This window comes from Athene noctua, chromosome 5 (genome assembly GCF_965140245.1).
Source record: "Athene noctua chromosome 5, bAthNoc1.hap1.1, whole genome shotgun sequence".
NCBI classification, from domain to species: Eukaryota; Metazoa; Chordata; class Aves; order Strigiformes; family Strigidae; genus Athene; species Athene noctua.
In genome coordinates this window covers 51,864,602-51,884,844 of record NC_134041.1, presented here as the reverse complement: position 1 = coordinate 51,884,844, position 20,243 = coordinate 51,864,602, and the positions used below count along the sequence as shown (strand labels likewise).

General features: G+C 62.3%; 2 protein-coding genes across 2 annotated transcripts; one reads left to right on the top strand and one right to left on the bottom strand.

Annotated features, from left to right (window-relative positions):
* Positions 1-273: 273 nt before the first annotated feature.
* HPS6 (HPS6 biogenesis of lysosomal organelles complex 2 subunit 3) lies at positions 274-4,552 on the top strand. The gene is made up of 2 exons (XM_074907582.1): positions 274-396; positions 603-4,552. The coding sequence occupies exon 2, from the start codon at positions 618-620 to the stop codon at positions 3,069-3,071; it is 2,454 nt and encodes an 817-aa protein (XP_074763683.1). The 5' UTR covers positions 274-396; positions 603-617; the 3' UTR covers positions 3,072-4,552.
* Positions 4,553-6,562: 2,010 nt separating this feature from the next.
* LOC141961488 (prominin-1-A-like) lies at positions 6,563-18,243 on the bottom strand. The gene is made up of 26 exons (XM_074908427.1): positions 18,144-18,243; positions 17,246-17,348; positions 16,991-17,141; positions 15,678-15,739; positions 15,261-15,466; positions 14,714-14,834; positions 14,496-14,559; positions 13,989-14,078; positions 13,532-13,722; positions 13,367-13,441; positions 12,985-13,048; positions 12,558-12,717; positions 12,144-12,296; positions 11,655-11,778; positions 11,404-11,495; positions 11,099-11,183; positions 10,841-10,984; positions 10,509-10,580; positions 10,212-10,301; positions 10,028-10,081; positions 9,582-9,662; positions 9,177-9,245; positions 9,007-9,096; positions 8,634-8,746; positions 7,356-7,373; positions 6,563-6,972 (listed from the first exon to the last, which is right to left on the bottom strand). The coding sequence occupies exons 3-26, from the start codon at positions 17,118-17,120 to the stop codon at positions 6,921-6,923; spliced, it is 2,400 nt and encodes a 799-aa protein (XP_074764528.1). The 5' UTR covers positions 17,121-17,141; positions 17,246-17,348; positions 18,144-18,243; the 3' UTR covers positions 6,563-6,920.
* Positions 18,244-20,243: the final 2,000 nt, after the last annotated feature.

The window sequence follows — 20,243 nt, the reverse complement described above, 5'->3', positions numbered from 1 at the left end:
CAGGAAGGGCGGGCAGGGGCAGCGGCGGGGAGACTCCTCCCCGAGCCGGACGGAGCTCGCCTCTCCCCGAGGAGACTGACACACCCACCTCACCCCCGGTAAAAAAATGGCCTCTCCGGCTACGACGCCCCGCCGGCCGCCCCCGGGCCGCGGCCCCGCCGCCCTCCCCGCACCGGCGACGGAAGTAGGAGAGGGGCGGCCCGGGCCGGCGCGGCGCGGCTCCTCCCGGAAGGCCGCCGCCTCGTGATTGCGCAGCGCCGCGTCGTGCCGAGCCCAGCCGAGCCCAGCCGTGCCGCCACCGGCCCGGCCCCGGCGGAGGGGCGGCCCAGCCCGGCAGGCAGCCGCCGCGGCAGGCAGGCCCCGCCGGGACCGGAGGGGGTGTCCGCTCGAGCGGAGGTGGGTGTCCGGGAGCGCGGCAGGTACCTCGGCGGGTTGGGAGCCTGCGGAACCGGTTCGCCGGGGGAGGAGGGTGCCCGGGGGGGGTCCCTGGGGGTCGGGAGGTCTCAAGAGACCCTGCGACGGGGGCAGGTCGTGGGAGGGGACTCCGTGGCAGCAGGAACTCCGTGTCCCGGCTCACCCTGGTGCGTGCTCTCGGTGACCAGGGTGGGTGCCTCAAGATGAAGCGAGCCGGGACGCTGCGGCAGGTCTCCGACTTCAGTGACTTCAGCCGAGGCCACTGGCTGCAGGAGCTGCTGTGCCGGGGAGAAGAGCCCAGCCACGTCCAGTCCAGCCCCGACGGGCAGCACCTCTTGGTCCTGCAGAAGAGCCGGCCGCCCCCCCAGCCTCGGGTGGTGGCCTTCCAGCGCCACGGCATCGGTGGAGCCGACCTGGAGAGGAACTGGCAGCCGCCCCAACCAGCCCTTGTGGGACTGCTCTTCCTGCAGAACCCTGTGACACTGGGTGCCTGGGTGCTGGCAGTCGTGTGGGAGCATGGCCGCACCGAGGTCTGGCACTTCGTGTTGGCCGTGGGCTGGCAGCTGCTGCAGACAGTGGAGCTTTGCCAGGGTGCCCGGGCACGAATCGTCTCTGTGTGCAGCCAAGGAGCCAGCCTGGTGTGGTGTGAGGAGAGGCCTCCCCTGGACACTAACTCGGACATGAGCAAGTGTGCCTTCAGGTTCTGTATCTGCACGCGGGCTCTGGAGGTTGGGGAGCAGGGTGTGCGGCTGGGCACTCTAAGGATAGTTCTGCACAACAGCCCTGAGTACCAGGTACTGGCCTCCCCCCAGCATGTCTTCCTGGTGCCTGCCACCACCAGCTTTGCCACCACTTCCAAATTCCTCCTCATCTGGCATCCCAAGAAGGCAAAGCTCACCATCACAGCCCCCTCTGCAGGCTTCATCCACAGCAAAGTGCTACGCTCCGGCAGCGAGTCAGACTTCAGGAAGCTCCTGCTTGGTTCTGTGGGTCTTCTCTCAGGTTTGGCACCTCTGGACATTCACACCTCCGCTGTGTCCAACGGTGAGGGTCTGCTTCTGGTGAGCAGAAAGGGTGATGTGAACATGATGGAGCCGGATGGGACACAGAGGCATATCTTTGACCTGGAGGGGGGCCCTCTGGCCGAAGGAAGTCCTGTCCAGCTGAAGACCTTTGGCAGCATCCTGGCCTGTGTGTTGGCTGGGGTCCTCTACCTCGTCGACCAGAACAGTGGAAGGCTCATAGAAAAGAAAATCCTGAGCATGAAAGAGGTGCATTTCCTGGAGTCCCTAGGAGAGGAGGACAGCATCCAGCTCCTCACTCAAACTGGCATCTACAGCTTTAGCTTCTCCAAACCTGAGGACAGCAGCAGACCTGAGCCATGCCTGGTGGAGATGGTGTTTGAGGAAGCCTGCAGATACTACCAGAGGAGGAGCCTCAGCAGTTCCAAGCTGACAGTGGAGAAGCTGAAGAAAGGTGGTGTGTTCCAGGCTCCTGTGGCTCTCACTGCCATCCTGCAGCACAGTCTCCACCAGAAGCCAGCCCGAGGCCTCCAAGACACTTACACCAAGCTGTTGAGCACAATGAGCCTGGAGCTGCAGAGCTACACGAGCCTGGAGCTCCTCAAGACCTGCGTGGTGTGTGCCCCAGAGAGTGAGGTGGAAAGCTACTGCGAGGAACTGGTGGAGCAGGAGGTCAGCCGTGTTCTGTGCTCTGACATGGACAAGGACAATTTGGCCTACCTGAACTCTGTCTTTGCCTCCTTCCCCAAGGCTGCCTGGAAGGCAACAAGGAGCTGCTTGCAGCTGCAGCAGAACGGGGATGGCCTCTTGGTAGCCAGGGCCACCCCAGAGGTGTGGAAGAAGGTCCTGGGAGGGCCGCAGCAGGAGGAGGTGGGTCAGAATGGGGTGGTCCCACTCTTTGAGCTCATCTGCGCCTCCTTCCTGAGATTCAAACCCAAGTGGCTGCCCAGTTTTGTGGAACTGACTCAGCAGTATGTTAGCGTCTCTTGGGCATACAGCAGCAAGGAGGGCCCAGAGGGCCGGGTGCCACTATACAAGAGAGCGCTGGGAGTACTGGCCAGGAAGAACAAGCGCAGCGTGGCAGATGATGAGATGGAGCTTGAACTGCTGCTCTGCAGCAAGAGGCCTAAGGCCGTGCTGCAAGCTCTGCACCTTCTCATCCGCCTAAAGCAGTGGCAGCGGGTGGTGGAGGTGGCAGAGAAGTTCTCCAAACTCAGCCCCTTGCTTAACAAGGAGATATTCACCACACTGCTGGCAGAGTTTGCCCAGCACCGGGAGCTGGACCCTTATTTGGACACGCTGTGGCAGCTGTGTCCCACTGAGCTCACCACCTCTGACATCCTCGCCGTGGTCCTGAAGCACCTCCCAGACTCCCAGGGGGACCCAGCACCCTTCTCCAGCAAGGGGAACCAGCTGACTGTAGGCTTGCTCAAGCCGCTGCTGCAGAGGGTTATGCAGCGTCCCTGCATCCAGGATGAGATGTACTCGGATGCCTTGCAGAGCCCCACCTTCCCCCCTCCTGCCCCACCCCGAGAGCACAAGGTCCCCTCAAAAGTAGCGGCCGATGATGCCCCTCAGCCACCCGTGGCAAGGACTTCCTCCCCCTCCACACTGGCACAGGATGACACTGCTTGAAGGGGGAAAGCACAACGGCATCCCAAGCCTTGGGTGCATGGGGAGGGGAAAGCCGCATCCACCCCAGGAAATCCTGCCCTGCCTGGCAGAATGAAAGCCTGCTCCTTTCTGAAGTCTCCCTGCGGCAACATCTCAAAGAGTCTGTCGGGTGTCTGGGGTTGGGGGATCTCATCTGAAGCCAGGGCAGGCTTTCTGGCTATTTCTAGCAAGTGCAATTGCGTGTGCCCCGGTGGAGGAGCAAATGCCGGGTGCATTTGCAGATGAAAGTGCTGGTTGCACTACAGGGCTACAGAACTGCTCCCTGCCCAAAGCACTTTGTTTTCGGTTTTCTTGGCTCCTTTATAACTTCAGTTCTACTTCCCTGACCCTCTAGGAGTGGTGGGCAGGCACACACACCATCTTTCCCTCCCCATTCTCTGCTCAGTGGGTTGGGGGTGCTTCCAAGCTCTGCCTGTGAGAAGCTGGGCATGTTTCTTGCAGTGGAGCTGCTGAGTCCTGCTGCTCTGGGCTCAGTCAGATGCCAAATGCCCGTGTGGTGCAGCTTCATGGTACTGGGGGTCCCAGCACACGCGCTGGCAGCTGCAGCGCTCTGCACACTGTCTCGCCGCAATTCCTCTGGGATCAATCCTGTAGCTGTGACTGATTGCAGCTACTTAGCTGGAGAGAGCAGCCTAATTCCCTTATCTCTCTATCCCAGACGGTACCCAAACTCTCTTCCGAGCTGAGAAGCTGGCAGCAGCCTGTGCAAGCTTGGGGCTGGCCCTGCCTCTCCCTTTCCTTTGTGGAAGCTTAGATTATGCTGCAGGACGCCCGGGCCCTCCGTTCCCATCTCCCCTACCTTTGCCCTTTGCACACAAAGGGGCTTTGTCAGGGTTGTCTGGCTCATATTGTGCCTCTGTTTGCAAAGTCAGTGTAACTTGAGAGCAGTCGTGCAGGAAGATCCAGGTTCCAGCCTCTCTCCAGAGCTTACTGCCTGGCCCCCTCCTCCAGGAGAGAGACCCTGGCTGGGGCTTTGCCCCTCCATCTGGGCTGTGGTGTGAAGGAGCTGCCTCTTGCCTGGGCTGGCAGAGCCCAGCAGGGATGGGATGGGGGAGATTCACCTGCATTAGTCCTCTTGAGAGTGCGGTTCAGTGTGGAAGACAGATGCCTTTTAAAAATAAAGTTTCCTAAAGCAGTGCTTGGGCAATGTTGGATGTTATGAGGATGCACACCCTCAGGAAGAGGGCAGTTTAATTTTGCTTCTGGTGAAAAGCAGCCACGTTCAACTCACCACTGGTACATGCTGGGGCCTCAGAGATGGAGCTGTGCCTGGCCAGCCCATTCCCTCTGTGGTACTCAGCTCCTTACCCCTATGAAGCTGAAGCTGTGGAGGCAGCAGTGTGTGTGTATGCCACAGAGAACGGCCATCCAGGCAGCACATGGTTGTGGCTGAGCCCAAGACAGAATTGAGGAAGGGAGAATTTTTTTCTCAAGAGCTGCAACTTGTCCCTTTGTTCCTGGCTGGAAAACCAGCAACAGGGAGCACCAGGCTGGTCCCAGCAAGAGCCCGCTACTCCAGGCAGAGCTGTCGTTGGAGGGATCCTCGTTCATCAAACCACTGTAAAGATGCAGCAGGGCCTCTTGCCAGACAAGGGCTCGGCTGCAGAAAGTCCCTGTGGGTAGAAAAAAGCCTGGCAAAGAGGAAGAGGAACTACTGCAACGGTTCTGTAGAGACTAGCTGGCTATTGATGAGACCTTACAGTGCTTGTGCTGTGGTCGTGGGGAGCTGCGAGTTTCCCTCCCACGCAAGGGAAGTGGATTCTGGCAGCTGCTGCTCACATGAGTGGAGGGAGCCTGGCCTGAAAGGAGAGCTGGTGGCAGCCACCGTGGGCATTTTTGCAATGAGCCGTCCTCACCTCTTCCCCAGCAGCTGCTGGCCCTGCCTGAGGCTGCTTAGGAGGAGGAGGAGGAGGATGGACCCCAGCCCCACTCAGAGCCACAGCTCCAGGGACCAGGATGCTGCTCTGGGGCAGCGCTGAATGAGGAGCTGCTGAGAGCAAGCCCCACACCTTGGCAAAGGCTGTGCAATAATTTGGGGGGAGATTTTCAGGGCCAGGGATGGGTTTAGGTTCAGGTGGCCATGCTGACACAGTGGAGTGTCAAGCTCCCTGCCTTCCAGCACTACTAGCTCTGCAAAGAAAAGGCTGTGGCTGGAGGCTGAGCAGAGGGGAGCAGGGAGGGAGCAGTGCCTGCAAAGCCAGCTAGTGGAAACTGAAGCCAGTAGCAGTCCTGCGCGGGCTGGTGTCCCCGAAGCACAGCAAGGGAAGAGGAAGCGGGGAACGCTGTGTGGTGGGGACAGCCTGGGACTTGGGGATGGAAACGTCCACATGCATCCCCTAGAGAAGCTCAAAACAGTCACAACTTGGGAGGTTGAGGGTTTGGGGTGGGGAAAAGCAAAGGCAGAACAAATGGAGACAAAACTGAGCTAAATGCTCTCCAAGGGGGTGCTGGGAAATACCGCCCCAAGTACCAGAAAGGGAGGGGCATCCCTGCGCCGGAGCACAGGCTGAGCCACCTCACAGGACAGATTCAGCTGGGTGACAGGCAAGCATGGGGTGCTCTGCAGTCAGGACGGGTGCTGGGGGGAGATAGCAGGAGGTAAGGCTGGTACAGCTTCAGATAACGCCTGAAGGAAAAAACAGTGATTAGAAGATCTGAAGGCAAATGGAAAAAGCGATAAAGCAGATGCACGTAGTGGAGGGCAAACTGACTGTTTTGGCCCTGTTGCTCCCTCCAGAGAGACCTGGACTTTGCACTGAAGGAAATGAGTCAAGCTGCTCACATACATACCCCGTGCCTGACCCGGATCTCAGGATGGTCCCTGTGCTTGCGCCAAGGAGCAGCACAAAGCAAGACCTGCACTGGCGCCGCTACGGGTGCAGACCAAATCACCTTTGGCTTGTCTGTGCATGCAGCCCTCGCTGTGCCCATCTGTGCCATGCAGCAGTGTGGGACGCGCATGGGTGGACACAAAGTCCCTGTGCCACCACACCCAGCAGAGGGAGGGAGGTGAGGGCTGCAGGCACCCCATAAGCTAACTGGAAACCCACAGGTAACACACAGCAGGGTCACTGGAGGGCACAGGGTGCCTGTGTGCTGGAGACAGCATGGGGTGGCACCTCGTGGACAGGGAAGGACCTGGCACCCACTCAGCCACAGGTGCAAGGGGCTGCCCAGTGAGGGGAACGTCACCCAGCCCTGGTGACTCTGAGCTGTGGTCCTGCATGGACCTGTGGGCTGGGTCGGGACTCCAAGAGCTGGCTGTGGGCAGGGCACACTTGGGAGACCCCAGCAAGAGCCCTCTAGTCCCAGGCACAGGCCCGGCTTGTGCCAGCAGTGAGGAACCCTCCCTGCCCCTACCCCTGCATCCTTCCATTGCAGCCGGACGTGAAGAGCGCAGCCATATGCCTGCAGTGCACACAAGCACCCCATTTATTGTTTGACACCAAAAATCACAGCCTTGGAAAGATTCAGGCTCCCTGCAAAAATAAATAGTCACATTTTTCAAGTGAGGGCCCTGGGTAAGCAGGTTCCCGCTAGCCAGCAGCACAGGCTGCAGTGGCATGGGCAGTACAAACTGCCCTGAGCCTACTCTGTCTGGTGGGGGCTCTGTGTGAAGCCGCACCTGGGGCAGTGCAAGGAGCAGCCCCCTCCCACACATACCAGGGCACTGTCACATAATGGGAACTGGAGAGGAGAGGAGGTTTCAGCCAGGGGGTCCCAACCTGCTCCCCAGCGCCCAAGGAGAAGGTGCAGCAGACAAAGCCGCCATGTCCATCTCCTCTGTGCCCATGCTGTGAGCAACAGGGGCTAATGCCTCGTGGACGGCCGTGGGATTTTGTAGAAGTTGAACGTGGGTGGCCTGCAAAAATTAAGATCATCTATGTCACCCCCAGCCACAGAGGGGAGCAAGGGACAGCACAAGATGCAATGGGGTGGCCAAACGTCATCCCACCCATCACCCAGCCCCACAGGAAAGAGGACCCCCACCCCACCCCACCAGCTTGGGGAAGGCTGGGAGCAGCAGCACCCCCTAACTTAGGAGTGTGGGAAGATGATGGGGGGACTCCAGAACAGTCTACGTGGCACAGGTTCCACCTTCCCAGTCCTCCCCCGGTACCAGCACCCTCCTTGGCCTGCACTCACCCTGTTCCCCTCCTTGCCTCCCTCCCTCTGTGCCCTGTTCCCCCTCATGCCACAGGAGCTGTCCCCCACCCCATACAAGGATCTGGCCCTGCTACTTACATCTCCAAGGCTTCATTCCTGGAGGGGAGAAAAAAGAGGGGACAGTGTCAGTGGGGCAAGAAGATGCCTCTTGGGACAGTCCAGCATCTGCCAGTGGGACAAGGTCTCCCCTGGGGCACACAAAGAGGACACAGGGCTGCAGGGTGCTATGGTCCCCTCCATCGCGGCTGCCCCATCTGGACAGAGAGCACAGGCTCCTACAGCCCCCCAAACCGTGTCTGCCCACCGAGCATCACCACTCCTTCCCCAGGCAGGCACAGTGGGGCCCCGCGCTCGCCGGCGCTGGTACACATCTCCCCCGTACCACAATTTCAGTTCCCACAAGTTTCCTTGGCAGCTGAGCCCGTGTCTCCAGCCAGCCTGGCTGCAGGGGGAAGTGAAGGGTGCCAGGGCCACCGATGGGGACACGCTGCAGGCAGGGCAGAGCCCAGCTCGGCGCCACATCCCACACACACCACGTACCACCCCAGCATGGGTCCAGGGGAAGCCAGGGCATGGACCGAGGAGGAGTGGGGCAGGCAGTGAGGAAAGCTGGCTGGGGTTGCGCTGGGCACAGGGGTGCTGCAAACCTGGCTCCCCGAGTGGCTGTGACCCTAGAGCAGAGGGGTAGCAGGTGGGGGGCTGGGGAACCCCCAGCAAAAATGTCTGCACCACAGGGCCAAGCCATAGCCCTAAGCAGTTGGAAATCCACTCACTGGAAGCTGCTCACTACCCTCAGGGGTTGGTGGCCATGCTGGCAGTGGGGCTGCTGGTCAGAAGGCCCCGGAGGGATGGGGAAAGGGCCCCGGAGGGATGAGGGGCAGCCCCAGGGCGCTGGTGTCCACAAGCACGTGAGAAAACACTGTACCCTCATGGCAATGACACCAACTATGCAGCGTGTTGCATTCTGCGCAACACCATGCTGTGCTCCTGTTTGGGGGCCCCAGCACAGAAAATGGTGCAAAGCAGAGCAAGTCAGATGGCAGACCCCCAAGCCAGGCTGGGGGCTGCAGCCCTGCCATGCAAGCCAGGCTCCTTCCTCCAAGGGGGGCCACACACACCTTCAGCTGCCCAAAGAGGAGTTGCAGAGCAGGCAGAGCCAGGCTCTTCTCTGAAATATCTCCACCCTCAGAGGCGGCAGGTCCCAAGCCACTTCCCTGCCCCCCCCCCCCCCCCCCCCCCCCAGCCCCTGCTACTTTAGGATCAGCCTCACAGACTGCCATGAGGCACATGAAGGGGCAGTTTCCACAGGGGTGACCCCAGACCCAGCATGGTCACAGGGGGGCAGGAGCTCCTCACCTGTAGACATCGGCAATGTTCATGCGGCGGTAAAACTTGGCGAGTCTGATGGCCAGGATGATGCTGGGCAGCAGGAAGAAGGTGCACCAGCCCAGGCTGAACCAGAAGGCATTCTGGGTGCAGGGAGAGTGCCATCAGGGCTCAGGCAGCGACTGGGAGAGCCTCTCCTGCTCCCAGGGCCCCCAAAGACCATCCACCCACCCCTTCTTGCAGCCTGGCCTTTGCTCTTAGCCACAGCAATCTGCTGGGGAGATGCTGGGCCCTGCTTGCTTGGGGCAGAAATGGGTACCCCTCATCCTGTGCATGAGGGGGAAAAGGGGATCTCATTGCCACCCCACACATGTGTCACCTCACACACTGCTGCCTCACTCACCAGAGAGTCCAGGATGTAGTCGCAGGTGATGGCCTCCACATTATCCAAGGTCTGAGCTATGGGCTTGCAACGTGCCACATCTCCCGTCAGCTGGGGACAGGACATGTCAGTGTTCCCAAAACCCTGCAGCCTGTCCTGCTCTTTACCCCGCTGAGGAAGGTTCAACTCACCCTGCTCTTGGCCCAGGAGATGTAGGTCTCAAAGAAATCCAACAGCTCCTCCAGGAAGGCCCATGTCTCCTGCAGGGGGTGGAGGGGGTGCGAGGGTGCAAACAGAGAGTGGAAATGCTGCACCCCCAGCCCCATCCATGCCCCATGTCCCCTCCCTGTCAGGATCAAGGCTGTCAGACCACCTCAACCCAGCAGCAATGGGGCTGCAAGCCCCACCCTACTTCCTTGCCTGGGGTGCCATAAGGGGAGAGGGCACCCAGGGGTGCAGAAGACCCCTGGAGAAGAGGACAGGGCAGAACAAACAGCCAGACATTGCTTGGCATCCCTGCACAGAGGGAGGTCTTGGTGCGGGGGTCCAGTCACATCCCCACTGGGTAGCCCAGCAGCAGGGCAAGGCAAGCTCACATTCTTGATGATGTTTGCTGTCTCCCTCTCCAGGAACTCCTGGGTTTTGCTGGCTTTGTCCACCGCAGCTTTTGTCTGTGCCTGGGGTGGAAGGTGATCTCAGCAGTGTGATGGGGAAAGTGGGGTCCCTGCATCTCCCTCACCCTGCCCGGCAGCAATCCCTGGGACGCAGCATCTCTGAGCTGTGGTGTCCCAGCAGTCACGCGCTGGTAGTGCCCAAGCACCTCGGGTGGAGGGAGCCTGTGCCTGGCAGGGTCCGTGGTGTGGGCCCCCTCCCTCTGCCCCATGAGCAGCCCCTACAGTACATTCTTGGAGAGTCCCACAGCAGACACCAGCTCCCCAAGACTGCAGGTTAGCCCCCACCATGTCCACTGCAGAACCTCAGGGGCACTTTGCAGGGAGCCCTGGAGTGGGGTGTGCTCGGGAGGCCCCCTTGTGCCGCTTACCTCGAGCTGCGCAGCCCTGCTCTGCACTGAGTGGATGTTCTCCTTCAGGCTTTGCTGGGGATGGAGAGAGGGGGGTCAGACGTGTGGACCCCATGGCTCAGCCAAGACCCTGTCAACAGGCTCCAAGCTATGGGGGAGCCCAAGCCAGCATCTTAGGACCTTCCCCTACCCCAGTATCACTCACTAGTGGCCCAGAGAACATCATCTTCATCTCGTTGTCCAGCTCCCTCAGCTTTCGAGCATCAGCCTTGAGGTCGTCTTTCATGTCTGCGCCCTGGAGGAGCTGCAGTCAGCAGTGCCCCCCAGCACAGGGTCCCTGCCCCGCAGCCATCTGAGGTGGGGCCAGGCTGAAGAAAAGAGCTGGGCAAGGGTGAAGGGCCTTGCCTCCCCTCGGCACCCAGGCAGATCTGTGGAGGAGCCCCCACAGCCAGTGGCTCTGGGGACAGGGCATCCATGGCCCTGGGCTGTCATGGTCTCTCACCACTTTGTCTGCCAGCTGCTCCAGCTCTACCGCCAGATCCAGGAGGCTTCCGTGGGTCATGTTCTGATCCAGCTAGAAAAGGCAGAGACAGAGCCGTGAGAATGGGGAATGGGGCTGATGGGGGGCCTGTACACCATCCCTATGGGGCAGAGTAGAGCCAGGGCTTCCCGGGTGGAGGAGGTGCCCAGTTGCCCCAAGGGGTGACACGGATAGCAGGGGACACCCTGGAAGCCTGCAGTGGGACTCCCACAGCAGCAAAGGGCAGGGGGCAGTGGATCGCATCAACACACATCCGACTCCCCCATCCCAACAGCAGGCTACCCTCAGCCCACCTGCTCCAGGGTGGAGGTGAAGTCAGGGGGCTGCCCAGCCCGGCTGGCGTTCAGCAGCAAGTCTCTCTGCCTCTGGCTGAGCAGGGAGATTGGGCTCAGGGTGATGTTCATCTTCTCGAAGGCCGTGGAGATCTCTGCTGTGTACTGCGGGCATGAGGGGAGCTGTGATGGGGCGGGGTGCTATCCCCTCATTGTCCCCCCAGCACCAGCCCTACATCCCCAGCTCTGCTCCTCAGGCCATGGCACCCCTGTGCTCACCTGGCTGATGTTGAAGAGCTCATCCAGGGAAACGCTCTGGTCCAAGTGCAGTGTTTGCCACAGAGCAGTGTCTCGCTGGCACTGCCTGCAGGAGGAGGATGCAGGGCTGAAAACATGGCAGGTGAAGGCCACCTCCTCCCAGGAGCATGTCCTCACCATGCGGGCAAGTCACACCTCCATCCTTCCCTGGCATCAGCGCCTGCCTGCAGCCAGGTAGGACAAGCTGCCCCCACGCCAGGGAGCATCAGCGAGCACCAAGCAGTTATACCCCTCCCCAAAGACATGGTTTTGAGGCTGGGACCCACCTGTACATCTCTGAGAAGTTTGCTGTGCCATCCTCCTGGCCCAGCAGCTCTGACAGGTTGAAGCCGGGGATCAGGCCAGGAGTGTCCAGGAGCTGAGAGGAAGGGAAGAGATGGAGAAACTAGACATGGTGCAGGGCAGGACACCTAGGAAGAACATCCCAAACAGGCCAGCTCTGCCTCCGCTCCACCAGCAGCTTTCAGAAAGGCAGCAGTGGCTCCAGGCAGGGGTGTCTCCCCAACAGGGAGCTCACCTGGAAAAGCTGCTGACTGTGCCAGGACTCGCAGATGAGCATGTAGATGTTCCCCCCCAGCACGAAGGTGATCAGCACCAGCAGCATCAGCAGCCAGGAGAAGATGAAGCTGAAGCCAACCCCTCTGTCAAGACAGAGACGCTGTCAGCACCCTGGAGGCCCTGGAGCACATCCAGGCTGTACCCTGGTGTTTGCACCCCGGCATAGATTCCCCCAGGTTTGAAGCCACCACCCACCCACAGAGCTGCGGGACCAGGCACACACTGCCAGGCCCCCACTTGGCACGGGGTGAACAGGCTCTGTTCAAACGCTTTTCACCGGCACCGTGTTCTACCCCCGTATTTACCACCTGCACGGTGAGTTGCCATGTGGGGCAAGGCATTAAACCACAGTAATCTGATGATTTAGGAGCTTGAACATCCCCAGGCCCAGCCTGCCCACCCGTCCCACCACACCCATGCGCGTCCTTGGCAGCCAAGGGAGCCTCACGCCATGAAGAAGTTCCCGCCGGCATTGGAGAGGCTGCTGCGCTGTGTGGGCAGCACGCTTTCCTTCAGCCCCAGGGGCCCCAGCAGCAGCCCAACGACGTTGCAGAGGACCACCAGCAGCACCATGCAGCACAGGAGGACACACACGCCCCACCTGGGGCAAAAGGAGGAGCTGGAGTCAGAGAGAAGGACCCTGAGCAGTGCCCAACATCCCATCAGCTTCCTTCCCAGGGAGGAAATAAGCCCTCCGGTACCCTGCCAGAGAAGGGGCATGGATGGCTGCAAGGCGTAGGTCTGGCTACCCTGCACCCACCACCCCAGCACTGAGCAAACCCCCAGCTCCAGCAACTGGAGGATCAAGAGCCTGAGCCTCTCCAGACAAAGGAGCTGGGGGATGCAGCAGCCCCTCACCTACCTGAGCCCATCCAAGCCGATTATCGGCTCCCTGTACTCCTTCAGCACCAGCGTGGCATTTCCCACAAAGTCCCCAACATTGCCCTCCACATCCAGGAGCGGCAGGTGCTCCTGCAAGCTCCTGATCTCCTGCCTGATGAGGCCCAGCTGGTCCTGGGTCTCTGCAGGGGACAGAGACAGGTTGGTGCTGTGAACTGCTGCCTGGGTCCAGCTCATCTGGGGCAGTAGGGACTGGGAGAGGATGGGAAGGGGGTGGCTTCGGTCAAGGATGGAATCAGCATGACAGCACATGGGGACCTGGGGACAGCCGGGGCTGCAGGCAGTGGGGCGGCAGCAGGGGAGGTCTGCAAGCAGGGATGGGATGAGAACTGGATATGGAGCCCTGGGAGAGGGGGGACTCAGCACACGGGGCACAAAGCCCTGCTTACTTGTCACCATGTCCTGGGACTGCTCTTGCACCTTGGCAGGGGTCATGTCCAGCGTGCTGTTAACCTGCATCCAGGGGGGCACAGCACACAGCTCATGTCCCTGCCCACACCCAGGCCTCAGCAGATTCCGTCTGTCCCCAGATCTCGGTGGCATGGGACAGCCAATACTCCCCCCAGCACCCATCCCTGAATGTGCCAATGCCTGCGGGTGGTGGGGACAGCGGGCAGGCTCTGGCCGAGGCAGGCCTCCGACCAGCACATCTCTCCATGCAGCAGCAACTAACTCCTGGCGGGGCTCTTACCAAGCCACCCCTCTGCAGCACAGCCCCCGCAGCCCCCGGAGCACCCAGCCCTGTGCATGGGTGCAGGGGTCACCTCTTACCTTCTCTAAATCGGCTGCTATGTTGGAGCCAGACACATCACCCAGTGCCTCCAGCTGCTGCTCCACACCGGGGATCTACGGGGAAGAGCCTGGGGTGAGGGGGCTGCGGGGTGCTGGCGAAGGGGCTGTGGGGGACCCTTGGCCCCACACCCTGCCCCTCCTCACCGTGCTGAAGTTGGCGCTGAAGGCGAGGCCCTCCAGGGACACGCTGGCGCAGGGGCGGCCGCAGCGCTGCAGGGTCTGGTTGAGGCCATCCCGCAGGCTGGCCAGCCGCCGGCTGGAGTTGCTCTGCAGCTGCTCGAGGCGCGAGCGAGTGCTGGCAATGCTGCTGAAGGCGGCCGCCAACGTCTCCATCCCTGGGGAGACAGTGGGGGGGCTTGGGGCCTCATTCTGCCTGGAAGAGTCCTCAGCCAGCTGGACCTCAGGGACCCATCAAAAAATGCAACATAGGGGCATCCCCCAAAGTCCTAGCATTTTCCCCGGGCTGCGGCTGGGAAGCCAGATGGACCCCCCCCTCCCTGGTAGCCTTACCCAAACATGCACCTACTCCAGCTCTCATTCTCGGCTTCCCCCCCAAGTCCCCTCCAAGGCCCTGCCAGCCCCCCAGGGATGGGGCCACTACCTTGCAGGAGGCTCCGGAGGGATCCCAGAGCCCCGTCCATGCTGCTTCTGATGCCTGAGGTGATCATGCCACCCAGCTTAGGCCCAGTGTCTGCAGAGGTGGGAGAGATGGTGTCAGTGACAGAACCCCTGGGGTCCCAGGGCTTTGCAGGGGAACTGCCAACACCAACACACACACCCCCCAAGACCTCGTCCTACACCAGCCCCCATGTGGCAGGCAGAAGGGACACCCCCACCGTGCCACCACTTTCCTCACCCTCCCTGGAGAGGAGCCTGAAATGGTGAAAAGCAGCAGCTGGAGCAGAGCAAGAGCCAGGAGGAGCCCCTAGACCCACTCCCTTTAGACACCCCAGTGGCCCCCAGGGTCAGCAGCCATCTGCAGAGCAGCAGGGTGCACCCATGCAGCACCCCTAGACACCCCCACTCCCCAGGCACCCCCAACCCTGCCAGAGCAGCTCGCCGTGGGGGCATGGGAATGCTCCAGCCCCCCTCTGCTGCACACCCTCACCCTGGAGGCTGTGGTTGGCGTGGCTCAGCGGGACATCACTGCTGTCGATGATAAAATTGATTTGCTGCAGGGACAGAGATGGGGTGTCAGTGAGGGTGGGGACCCTGCCCCACCTCCAGCCCCACTGTTACCCTTTCCCAAGGGGATATGTGGGCTGCTCTCCACCTGACCCCTTGCCTCCATTAGGTAACCCAGCTGGGGAGGGGGACCAGGCTTGCCTGGGGGATGGAGGCCACGTAGGTGCGGACGTTGTCCAGGGTGTTATTGATGTTGGGGAAGGTGCCGCACACGGCCTGGGAGAAGCGGGTGTTGCTGACGAAGGCACAGACATCACCAGCCCTACAAGGGAAGGGTGGCAGGGTCAGCACACGGGGAGCTCGGTCCCAATGCTCCCCCCAGGCCTCTCTGAATCCACCTGCACCAACCGCAGGCTACAGGGTCCAGACCATGCCACTGAGCCCCACTTCCAGAGCATCAGCCCTGCACACAGCCAAGAGGAGGGATGCGGGAAACTGAGGCACAGGGGAGCCTGGTGCCTGGCACACCCACACTTCCCCATAGCAAAGCTGTCGGGAAGGGTCTGCACCCTGCCAACACACAGCCCCCCCGGGGCCAGCTCCCGACCGCCACTGCTTCCTCTCCTTTGTCCTGCCGTGCTGGGATCTGCTCCTGTGAACAATGGCAGCTTCCTGGCACAGCCGCCAAGCGCCGGTGTTTCCACCCGCCCTTAGGTCCCGTCCGGAGCCTCCCAACCGGCGTACTCACAGGAGGAGAGCAGAGACCAGCAGGACGGAGGCCCAGAGCGCCCGGCGCCGGCAGCCCATCTGCCGGCCCTGCTTCTGGTACATGCGGCCCCCACAGTTCCCGCAGCAGCGGCAGCAGCAGAAGCAACATCCCACCAGGGGCACGAGGATGATGAAGAGGAGCCCGATGGCCATGCAGACCAGGAAACCCAGTTCGTAGAGCAGCAGCTGGGAGAGGAAGAATGAGAGGCAGCATAACACCGGTGCTCTTGAAGGCTCTCCAGCTCTGAGGGTCCTGTTCAGACCCCCATGGGGCAGGATGGGTTCCCCTTTGCTGCTGCCCAGAACCCAGGTCTCAGCCTCAGAGCAGCACCCACCAGCATCCCCCAACCTGTGGTGGTCTGGGGCTGCTGGCTACTTGCCCTGGCTGCCCGCTCACCTTCTGGACTTGCTCCCTGCTGGCATCCTCACTCTGGGGCTGCCCAAAGTCTGAGATCAGTTCTGCAGGACAAGGAGTGGAGAGGGCTGTGAGCAGGTACTGGTCTCTCCAGGAGGGCCCCGCACTCTGCTCACCTCAGAGAGGGGCTGCCAGCACGAGGCATCACCTCCAGTGCTGCAGCTCAGAGCGGCTGTAAGTGCATGGCAGGTTTCTCACAGCTGCCTCTCCCCAGCCATCATGTGACACAGCCCTTTGCACCCAGGAAAAGCCCTGCCAGCCCCCAGGCTCTCGGGGTCCACAGAGCAAGGAGGTCCTCACCCCAGCAGGCACTGGGGGCAGGCTCGGGGGAGGATGCTCCAACAACCACCTTGGCTGCCCTTGGGCTGCCCTCCTGCAGCCCAGCCCCAGGCAGATGCCCACCCAGCACGAGATGGGCACCAGGGCAAAGTAGGTCCCCCCACTGCTCAGCCTTTTTCATCCCCAGGGCTCACCCTGCCCCATGGCCTCATTACAAGCCAAACCAACACACGCTGCTGTGTGATCGTACCCCAGTATCTGTGCGACACAAACAATGCCACAAAGCCATCGCATTGTTTGCCAGCCACGCGTTTGCCTGCAAGTTTCTGGCGAGCAAGGGCCGAGCCCAGCAAAGGAGGAAGCACAAGTGCCAGCAGCCAGAGTGACAAATCACCCCCTGGGTGGGCAGCACTTGCTCCGCAGGCACTGAGCAGTCGCAGGGTCCTGGCATCACTCATGCCGACCTGCAACAACTTCGGGGCAGAGCTGTGCCAGCGACACATCCCCTCGGAGGTGGAAGAGGGAGGGCGAGCGCTGGCAAGCAGGGTGGTGTGCAGCGGGTGCCTGCAGCACTGCCGTGCGGGTGCTGGCACTGGGACACGCTGCTCTTGGTGGCCCCAAGTCAGGTCCTGCCGAAGCAGAGGGCCGCAAGCCAGGCAAGGACCCCATATCTCACAGGCAGCGTGGGGTTTGCTCTGCACCTTTCATGGGGGCCTGTGGTGAAGACACCTGGAGGATGGGGCAGGACTCTGCAAAGTGGAGCTGCCACCAAAGCCTGTCCTGGGGCCCACCTGAGACTGCCCCACAGTTGTGATGGGACACGGGCAGGACACAGCTGGCAGTCCTTAGGGACCCCACTCCATTTCCCTCCCCATACCCCTCCTAACCCAGTACCCCAGCATTTAAATGCTGGATGGACGGTCACCAGTCCAGGAGAGCTCAGGCTCAACAGGGACCCAGCGGCTCTGAGCAGCCCCCCACCCCCCATCGCCAGCCCCCCGCCGCCGTGCACACACCTACAGGCAGGGCGTTGGGCTGCACCAGCCGCAGGAAGCCATGCACCATCCCCACCAGGCCCACCACGCTGCTCCCCGGCGCCTCGGGCCCAGGGCCGTACACGGGCTGTGAGACGTTCCCCAGCTCCATGGCGGCAGCTCCGGCGGGTGCCTGGGCACAGAGAGGGGCTGTCGGTGCCGTCGGGGTGCAGGGCCACCCGGTGTGCCCTGCCTTCTGCCTCCGAGCAGGAAATACGGGGAGAAAAAATCAGGCACCTGCCAGCTCCTGCCCAGAAGGAAAGAGCTGCGGGAGAGCACCGAGGAGGGATGGGAAGTCCCGGGAGCCGTGGCAGGAGGTGCCCACGAGGGACCAGAGAGGCTGTGGGGGGTGAGGCAGAGATGAAACACTTACCCTGTCCTCTGGCACCTCTGTGCACCGTCTGCTGCAGGGCCCTGCTGCACAGTGCCGGCACCCAGGCTTTATGGTTTGTTTAAGTTTCAGTTGTGATTGATGAAAAGCTGCTTGCCGGGGAAGGCGGCGATGCCGGGATCGCCCCACCCTGCCCCTGCCACCTCCTGGCGCCCAGCCACCCCAGAGCCACCTCTCCGTACCCGGGTCAGGGTCACCACCAACCCATCCCAACCTAGGCAACGGGGACAAACTCCTCTCCTCGCCCTCCGCAGAGTTCCCGTGTCCTTTCCGGGTTCCTCCTGCCCCGACCCAGGGGTGGGTGACCCATGGTGGCCCCGAGGGCAGGCAGCCATCCTGCCCGCCCCACCCCAGCTGCACCCCCCCCAGGACGGGGTGCACTGGGCCGGGCACAGTTTTGGCACAACCCAGCTCTGGCCGCAGAAACAGGTTTTGCATTTTAAAAACCTTCACAAACGGGGTATTGCAGCAAACCCGTCATTTTCCACATGCACCCGGACCCCCGCAAGTGGGGGACAACCTCAGGGGCCCCCAGGCAGGGTTTTGCCTCCAAGGCCTGCCCGACTCCATCCCCCCGCGCCGAGGAGCCTCCCAGGCCGCGGGAGCCGCGCGTGGCTCTACCGCTGCCACCGCCCCCTGGTCCCCAACCCCCGCCCCGCTGCCGGGGTCCCGCCGGGGCTCTGGGAGCCGCAGCCGGGGGCAGGGGGGTGCCGGGGGTCGCTCCCGGCTGTGCCGCGGACGCACCCGGTGGGCGCGGGGCAGGTGCCCCGGGGGTCGCGTCCCGGCGGGCGGCGGCGACAGGAGCTCCCCGACACGGCTCCGGCTCGGCTCGGCACCGAGACCGCAGCGCTGGCGGCCCGGGGAGGGGTAGGCAGGACCGGACGGGGCCGCCCCTTCCGCCCCGGCCCCCCGGGGTCTGCCCGGGGCGTGCGGCCGCCCCGGCCCCCGCCTCTGCCGGGAAGGAGACCCTGCTCCCGCCCCGCTGTGCCTTGGCACCGCGCCTCGGCTCCGGGGGGACCCCTGCCCCACCCCGCCCTGACACCCTGCACCCGCCCGCGGAAACCCCGGCTCCTGCCCTGTCCACCTGGGAGAGCCCACTGCCCCCCGCCCCTCTGCCCCACACCCGGGCGATGCTCCCCCTCTGCCCCACAGAGACCCAGTGGGGCACATCCCCCTCTGTCCCCAGACTGCCAGACCCAGTGCCGGCCCCTCCAGCAGCCCACCCTGCCCCAGCCCCTGTGCCCAGAGCTCCCCACACTGCCCACCTTGCCCCCTCAGCCGTGCCCCACAGGTCCTTGGCCCTTACGCCAACCCCGGGACCCTTCATGGGGACCATGTGCTTTCAGACGGGCACCCGCAGGGGGTCCAGCTGAGCCCTACCCAGATGTCCTTCGCACGGACGGGTTCCCCGGACCTCCAGCGCCGGTGGCTGGCTGGATGCCACCTCCCAGGTTACTGCTTAACTTTCCCTGGCACGAGCAGGCATCGCTGCTCTCCATGACCTTGGGTCAAGGCAGCATGGGGAGGAAGGCAGCCCTGCCTTGGGGGTTTCCTCCTGGCCTGGACCATACCGGGTGCCGGGGCACCATGTGAGACCCTCCAGCTCAGCACTGGTACCAGGGCAGGGCAGTGGAGGACACAGATGCATTCCCTCAAAAAAGGAAAAAAAAAAGAAAAAAAGTAGGAACTAGCAAGTTTCTCACAGCACTGGGGCTGATGTGGGGTGAGAGGTCTGGGGGTTTTGTGGGCATCCTTGGGCTTTCCAGTTCAGACTTCAACCCCAAAGTGTTGCCTCAGGGCCCTCTGCCAGCTCCTGGGGGCAGGGGGCATATGTGGAGCCAGGCACCAGCGACCCTGCATGGGACAGGGCCGGCTGCCCGGGGTGCTGCACAACCCCAAATTGGCGCGTGCCCAGCTCCCACGGCCACGTGTGGGCAGCAACCGGCCAGGCACCCATGGGATCCTTCCCAGATGGAAGGATCTGCTTCTGCAGGGCATTGCTCCCCTTCAGCCCGGGACATCCCGCTGAGGCCACTAGAGCTCAGTGCACATCAGGAGCGAGGGGGTTGACACCTCAGTCCCAGCACTACCTGCAGCTGCAGGCTCCTTGTCCTGCATGTTTGGCCAGGGGGGGTGTTACATGGGATGAGGCACCTGCAGTTTAACCCCACTGTGTTCCCATGGCTGGGGGCTGGACCCGGCTTCCCTGACCCCCCCACCCAGTGGGGACAGCAAAATGCCATCTCTGGGGTCAGCTATCTCCCCTGGTCTGGGGGAACTGTGGAACCAGCATCTTGCCCCCACTGCTGGCACGCGGTCCTCCAGATTCTAGATCTGGGTATCCCCCATGGAAGGTGGTGCTGTGCCTCCCCCTCCAGCAGGGTCATCTGTCCCTCCTTTGCCCCCCCAAGACACCTCCATGCTGCTCAGCTGCTGCTACCCTGTTCCCACAGCAGGACCGTGCCACCCCCGCTGCTCCCCAGGGAACATGCCCATCACCTTGGTCTCCAGGCAGGCCCAGAGCTGCTTGTTTGCTCTGGCCGGGGGACAGGGCCGTTTCCCAGCAGCCCTGTGCCCTGTCCTTGCTGGGATTTCTGCTTTCCACAGCGTGGCAGGGAGCCGGCTGGGGCCTGGCTGGGAACCAGCAGCCTGAGGCAAGCCAGCATTGTCCCCGGGAGCACAACGAGCCCTGTGCCCACACCCCCTGCCAGGGCACTGGGAGCACGAGGGGACCCCTTTCTGCCTTGCCCACATCAGCCAGGTCTGATGCTCAGAAATAAGCGGTCGGGACAGCCTCAAACCGAAAAGTCATTTTATTGGTACCATACATGACTCATAAATGGC